This window comes from Penaeus japonicus, unplaced genomic scaffold (genome assembly GCF_977035675.1).
Source record: "Penaeus japonicus unplaced genomic scaffold, GWHDUDI00000001_assembly GWHDUDI00000031, whole genome shotgun sequence".
In the NCBI taxonomy this organism is placed as follows: Eukaryota; Metazoa; Arthropoda; class Malacostraca; order Decapoda; family Penaeidae; genus Penaeus; species Penaeus japonicus.
The window spans coordinates 14141073-14148572 of record NW_028234433.1 but is presented as its reverse complement, the minus strand read 5'-3'; the positions used below and the strand labels follow the sequence as shown (position 1 = coordinate 14148572).

At 45.9% G+C, this 7500-nt stretch overlaps 3 protein-coding genes across 6 annotated transcripts in view; all 3 read left to right on the top strand.

The window, feature by feature from the left end:
* LOC122267849 (uncharacterized) overlaps positions 1-7500 on the top strand; it is a 413856-nt gene that overhangs the window by 284991 nt on the left and 121365 nt on the right. The gene's annotated exons all lie outside the window — the stretch shown is intronic.
* Positions 1-7500, top strand: part of LOC122254150 (uncharacterized) — a 95802-nt gene that overhangs the window by 52583 nt on the left and 35719 nt on the right. The gene's annotated exons all lie outside the window — the stretch shown is intronic.
* LOC122254149 (uncharacterized) overlaps positions 1-7500 on the top strand; it is a 13550-nt gene that overhangs the window by 2535 nt on the left and 3515 nt on the right. Inside the window, exon 2 of the mRNA XM_043017689.2 lies at positions 1156-1516. Within this exon, the coding sequence (XP_042873623.2) occupies positions 1387-1516 (130 nt within the window). The 5' untranslated portion in view covers positions 1156-1386. The remainder of the gene's footprint in view (positions 1-1155; positions 1517-7500) is intronic.

Here is a 7500-nt window from a genome sequence, read left to right as displayed (position 1 = left end):
AGGCAATCCGGTTGTTGCGGGGGAGGGGGAGGGGAAAGGGGGAAAGGGGGGGAGAACCGGAGATCTTTTCAACCGGATTTTCCCACCGCTTCCGCGCAAAAGGGGAGCTGGTGTTATGCAGATCGTGTTCGTACGGGAAGTTGCGGGGAGGTATACAACCAGGAATTGAGTGGAAAAGGGGATAGGAGAAAGGGAAGTAGCAAGGGTGGAAGTAAAGCAGGGAGAGTGGATAGTACGAGGAAGGGAAATAGGGTGGGTAGAAGGAAGAGAGGAAGAGGAAACAGAATAGAAGGGAAAGAAGGATACAGATAATGTGTGTTCTTATTAGCTAGGTAGCGATGAGAGTTTGAAATTTTGCTGCAAATTTGATCGAACTGAGGGAGGAGAAGCTAGTGTTTGAAGTACTAAATCTAATGAAAAGAAAAGGAAACAAAAAGACATTAAACTTTTTTGGAAGTACAGCAAAAAAGGAAAAAAAATCGGGGACAAGGATAATAGCAGGGCACTAAACTCCCCTAAACACAGACGCCGAAGAACAAAGACCCGAACGCACGTGTCAAGGCGAGGCGAGCGAGCCAGCTGGTTGACAAGAACGTGACTCAATCCCTCACTAGCAAACACTCAATCTAGACGCAGGATTTCGCTACCGCTCCAACCACCCGTGGCGTTGATGGAGGCGGAAGGGTTCTGCGAAATATTAGTCAAGTTTATCTGGGTGACGAAAGCCAAACGGACGGGATGCTGAATGTCACCGAGATACTGTCACGGCGCGGGAGATCGGGGCAGCATCCGTCGCCTTGTCGGACTGGGCTGGGGAAGGTGCGCGCTGACCCCGCCTCTTCTTTCTTATTAGTTGCAATATTTCTATGATTATTATTGTTGTTGTTATTGATAGTAATATCGTTGATATTGCCATTATTATTATTATTATTATTATCATCACCGTCATCATTATATTGTTGTTTTTATTATTATCACTATTATATTATTGTTTTTATTATTATTATTATTATTTGTGTTATTTATATTATTATATTATTGTTTATCATTATTATTATTATTATTATGATTTTGATTAAATTGTGGTTGTTGTTATCTTTATCAAAATATAGCACCACTTTACCAATGCATAACGTGGTTTCCCCAAATCTACAGAGCTTTTAAAACCAGAAACCCAATAATGTAGAGCAAATGTGAAACAAATTAAATCCTAAGAGAGAGAGAGAAAAAAAACACGAAGCAGAAAAAGAAAGAAAGAAAAGAAAATAAATCTGACATGAACAGTGCCTATCCCGCCTGTCCTTGGTGCCATCACAGTGCCAAGCCGCAACGCTGAGCAAGAATCCCCCGTTTCTCCGCGAGTGCCAGTGCCGCAGTCCCTCCAAGATGCCGCACATGGTGGGTCACTCCGCGACGCTGCCGGCCCGCACCCGCCGCAGGAGCCGCAGTTCGGGCCGTAAGCTGTCCCAGTGCCTCTCCCCCCCGGCGGCTGACTTCTCGGATGCAGAGAATACAGGTAATGAGAGGGAGGGGGAGGGAGAAGGAATGGGAGAGGGAGAGGGAGAGGGAGGGGGAGAAGGAATGGGAGAGGGAGAGGGAAAGAGAGAGGGAAAGAGAGAGGGAGAAGGAATGGGAGAGGGAGGGGGAGAGGGAGAGGGAAGGGGATGGAGGGAGGGAGGGTGGGTGGAAGGGTGGTAGGGAAGGAGGGAGGGAGGGAAAAGGAGGGAGTATGTGAGGAGGAGAGTTGAGGGAGAGGGAGAAAAATATAAGAGAGAAAGTGTATATGTGCGTGTGTGCGTCCTTATGAAAACTATTCCCTATGTACGACTGCATGTAAAAAAAGTGAAGAGAAATTGAAAGCATCACATGTCCGCATCACAAATCCATCTGCATCCTGATGAAGGCAGGGCAGCAGCAGAATCGAAGGCGGCGGACCAGGATTCTTAGGGTGTGATGAAAGCAATCCGTTTCCTCACCTTGCATTGTTGCCTTGACAGGTATTGCGTCCTGCAGGGAGCAATCAGGATGTCAAGAGATTTGTGCGAAAATCCTTCGTCTGTCCTCGAGTCCTTTTTTACTTCCTTTTATATAATTTTTTTCTCCGTTTTTATGTGTTTCTTTTTTTCCTGTCTATCTCCTCTCTACCTTTTTTTTAATTGATTTATCTTATTCTCTCCTCTTCTATCTTCTTCGTTTCCCAGAACATGTTAGCGACTACTCTCGGTCTAGGTAAACCTGTCATGAAGTCTATTTATAAATCACATCACTCCATCATAGCTCCTTGGCATGCGACATACACACATACTCAGTGGCAGGTGTTGCAGATGAGGGTTTACACGAGATGACAGCAGCATCAACACACGGACTACCTACCTACCAGATCGCACCGTCCCTTCCCACGCCCCCCACCCCCCTCTCCCCCTAAAAGGAATGAAAATAAAAGAAAAATACAAAAATACAATTACTTGTTTTCCTTCCATCACGTGTCTTATTTTCCCTCCACCTCGTTTTCTGTTTTCCAGGATAGGAAAGTGTTTGTTGAGGTGGCGTTTGTGAGGCGGTTGGTTGTGAGTGTAAATACCGAGACAAATGATACAACATGTTGAGAACACGTTTCTTGGCCTCCTCGTGATGTAGTAGAATGCTTGTTGAACCTTACTTCAGGGAGAGGAGAGGAGAGTGAGGGGATGAGTGGGAAGAGAGGAGTATGGAGGGAGGAATGTGAGGGGAAGAGATATGAAGGGAGGAATGTGAAAAGTGTAGTATGAAGGAAAGAAATGTGAAAGTATGGGTGTGAGGGGAAGAATGAAGGGAAGTATGAAGAAAGAAGTATAAGGGGAAGAAATGTAAAAGGAGGAGTGCGAAAAGTGGAGTGTGAAGGAAAGAAATGTGAAAGTATGGGTGTGAGGGGAAGAATGAAGGGAAGTGTGAAGAAAGAAGTAGAAGGGGAAGAAGTGTGAAGGGAGGAGTATGAGGGGAATAGTACGAGGGGAGCGCCAGCGTGAATCAGGAGTGACAAGGAGCATCCCAATCAGGAACCAGTGTCAGCAAGACATATGCGGCAGTTACGGGACAACGTAAGAGCTTCTGCCTGATCACGCCGCTGTTCTGGCACTCTCTATAAACTTGGCACTGCCTTGTGATAGAGGAGAAACATGATGTTCGCCGGGCTCACTTTTGTATGTGTGTGTGTATGTATGTATTTATGTATGTATGTATGTATCTATCTATGTATGTATGTATGTGTGTATGTATGTATCTCCATATATTATACTATTACTACTACTATTACTACTACTACTACTACTACAACAACTACTATTTCTACAATTACGCCTACTACTAGAATTACTATTGTTACTTTGATTATTTTTGCACTACTACTTCCATTACTTAGAATTTAATGCAACCAGAGCGACTAAAGTTTTTTCTTCGTTCACATACGCATCACCGTGGCCGTCACATCCCCTTTGTGCAATTGCTGAATGAGGTTCGATGGGTTGCAATGACCATGACTCGTTGCATTCTTTGTTTCCTTTTGTCATTCGAAAGGGATTTTCCGTTCGTCTTTGAATGTAATTAAATGGAACAAGTGAAACAGTTTGAGGCGGTTTAGGTTCCCATGTTGCATTGTTCTGCAAGGGGATTGTAATTAATTGGCATCTGGCTTCTTTTTTTTCTGCATCTGAATGTGTGTATGATTTATATATATATATATGTTTAAAGATGGACAGATTTGTGTCTCTCTCTCTCTCTCTCTCTCTCTCTCTCTCTCTCTCTCTCTCTCTATATATATATATATATATATATATATATATATATATATATATATAGAGAGAGAGAGAGAGAGAGAGAGAGAGAGAGAGAGAGAGAGATGTGTGTTAGTGTGTGTGTGTGTGTGTGTGTGTGTGTGTGTGTGTGTGTGTGTGTGTGTGTGTGTGTGTGTGTGTGTGAGAGTGTGTGTGCAGATAGGTAGATAGATAGATTGTAATATTTTTTTGTTACGCATGTAACTTCTGTCATTTTCATTTTATTTGTGTAACTGATTATTCTTATTATGACACAGAAGTTTTAGGTTAGGAAAGAGAGAGAGAGAGAGAGAGAGGGAGAGAGAGAGAGAGAGACGTAGATTACGGCGCAGATTCGCCATATTGCGCCAGCGAGGTACGGCAAACACCCCCCTCTCCTCCTCCTTTCCTACCCCTATCCCCCTCCCTCCCCCTCCCAGGCCATCCCCCTTCCCGCCCTGCTCCTCGTTAGCAACAATAGTGGCATGTAGGTTAATGCAGTAGTCAACAGTGGCTCAACTCCTCGCTGCAACGTGCCCGCGGGAGGGAGCCAGGATGCCCTTCGCTGTCCTCCTTCGACCATTGATCTCCTGGCGAAAGGGAATCGAACCGGAAGCTTCGGCAAGGCGGCTTTCTCCCCGGCTTTTCCACGCTGCGCCCTTCCCTCCAGGCTCTCTCCTTATGTATATGGTTCCTCAGAATGTATTTTATTTAATATTATGGTTATTTTGATTATTATCATTAGTAGTAGTAGAAATAGTAGTAGTAGTATTTAAAATGTATTTTATTATTATTATTATTATCATTATCATTATCAGTATCATTATTATTTCACCGTATAGTACATGCAAATGAAGGTCTAAATAAAGACAAGTAACAGGTCGAAGAAATGCCCTGAAGGCGAAGCGTGCTTGAATTCTCGCCGTCCCCCCTTCCCTGCTACCACCTGCCTCTCCCCTCCACCTCTAGACTATCTTGAACCCTCTCCTTGCCACTCCATGCCCCACCTATCTGCTTCTCCCCCACCTTCCCATTAGGTTTTCCCTCCCTCGTTATGGGTGGTTCCTGTGCCGTGAGTCAGGCACAGGAACCCCCTTTCCCATCCATCTCGAACCCTCTCCTTCCCTCCCTCCATGCCCCACTTACCTTCCTCCTCCCTACAATTTTCTCCCACTTCCCCATCAACCCATCCCTACCTCGTGCCGTGCATAGGGTACAGGAACCCCCTCTCCTCCTCCTCTCCCTCCATTCCCCACCTCCCTCCCTCCCCTATTCCCCACCTCCTTCCCTCCCCACCTCCCCCCTATTCCCCACCTCCTTCCCTCCCCACCTCCCCCCTATTCCCCACCTCCCTCCCCCTAATTCCCCACCTCCCTCCCCCTATTCCCCACCTCCCTCCCCCTATTCCCCACATCCCTCAGCCCATTCCCCACCTCCCCCCCTATTCCCACCCCGTTATGCCTGGTTCCTGAACAAGGGCGATCCCCTGGGCGACGCGATCCCATTAATCGGCGCCGCGTAATAGGGTCGGTCGGTTAGCATACCAATTGGTCATGAGCGCCCAGGTAATGGCCCCATAACTCCGGGGGTTACGCAGTCTAAATGGCTGATTAAGAAAAAGAAAAAAAAAACATGTAGGAAGAAGAAAAGAAAATAAAAGAAAAAAAAAAACGTGAGCGGGATTTTATTACCATTTATTAATTGCGTTCTCGTTTGGGTGATTGATGTATAGGCCTAGGCTGTTCTCTCCTCTGCGCCTACTTGCGAGTCTCTGCTGCTCCAACTTCCTGGATTTGAAATTGAGATGTTGCTTCGCTGAGGGAATGCCAGGTGGGGGAGAGGGAGGGGGAAGGAGAGAGGGAGGGGGAGGGAGAGAGAGAGGGAGAGGGAGAGGGGGAGGGAGAGGGAGAGAGAAATGGGAAATGGAGGGAGGCAGGAAAAGGGACAGGGGAAGAAAAATGAAGAGAGGGAGAGAGGCGGCAGAGCGAGGGAGAATAAGAGAGAGAGAGAGAGAGAGAGAGAGAGAGAGAGAGAGAGAGAGAGAGAGAGAACGAAAGCGAAGTGAGAGTGAGAGAGAGAGAGAGAGAGAGAGAACGAAAGCGAAGTGAGAGAGAGAGAGAGAGAGAGAGAGAGAGAGAGAGAGAGAGAGAGAGAGAGAGAGAGAGAGAGAGAGAACGAAAGCGAAGTGAGAGTGAGAGAAAGAGCTTTATGCAGATCACACAAATCTTTTCCCACAAACGACGCGTTCCATAGACCGCCGCAGAGGTGTATATAAAGCATTTCCAGATATCTCTTTCACGTTTCCCAAGCTAGTTACCCCGCCTGAGGGAATGCGGTTTGTAAATCTGTTTTGATTCCACTCGCGAATTTAAAAGGCGAGATTAATGCGATCAAGCGTTCACAGCCATTAATATCACTGCCACAATCACCGCCACAAGCGTTAGTGTACTGCGTAAGGCCACAGATGTTAGGCGCATTTGGCAGACATATGTTCACCCCCTTGCCCCCCCCCTCCCTCCCCCTTTCTCGCTCTAACCCCCCCTCTCTCTTTCTCTCTTTCTTTTCTCAGAAATGTAATTATGTCAAACGTCAAATACAGCACATCATCTGGTCTGCGTGATATATACTCTCTCTCTCTCTTTCTCTCTCTCTCCCTCTCCCACTCCTTCTCCCTCTCTCTCTCTCTCTCCTTCTCTCTCTCTATCTATCTATCTCTTTATCTATCTATCTATCTCTCGCTTTCTCTGTATTGAGATGTGAATGAATATCCTTTATGATACAACGTCCTTTTGAATACAAATATTTTTCTTGACATTCTGATAGATTCCTTACAACAGGAACATATTAGGTCTTGCAACATATATTTACGTCACATATTCAAGTAAGAGATTATGTTATCTCAGGAAATGTAAACACGTGACTCTGTATGCTCTGTATCCGCCATTTGTATATATTTCAAAATGTTGATATAGCTGTAAGGTTTTGTAAAATATACGTGAGCCCAAGGAGGGACTAAGATTGGGGTGAGGATAATCTATGTTAGCTAATCCTTTTTCTCTTTGTGTGTGTGTGTGTGTGTGTGTGTGTGTGTGTGTGTGTGTGTGTGTGTGTGTGTGTGTGTGTGTGTGTGTGTGTGTGTGTGTGTGTGTGTGTGTGTGTGTGTGTGTGTGTGTGTGTGTGTGTGTGTGTGTGCGTGCGTGCATGTCTATGCTCATGTATATGAATGCACACGTGTACATAGGCACGTATACGTCCAAACTCACACACACACTCATTCAAACATGCACCCATACACGCACGCAAATCTACACGCACGCAAATCGCCAAGCAGGTGAATGAAAATGAAACCCATCCTTTTGGCGAGTACTTCCCCATTCCTCGGGCGTGAGGAGGGAAGGGGTCTCAAGGTGGAAGGAAGTAGCGCTCAGGGAGCTTAGACGCGGCAGAGTGGGCGTTCCGCTCTGATACCCCCGAGGAAAGTGTGCGAAAAGCGGCAGCGTGGGCGGGGGTGGGTAGGGTGGGTGGGAAAGGGGTTTATGGCGTGGGGGGGGGGGCTTTGGCACCGTCGTGGTATCGTGACTGATTTGATTCTTTCGACCGTTTTCACGCTTTTTGCCACGAAGTACCTTTAGTAGAATGTTTGCATATATATATATATATATATATATATATATATACACATATACAAATATATACATATATACTTGTATAT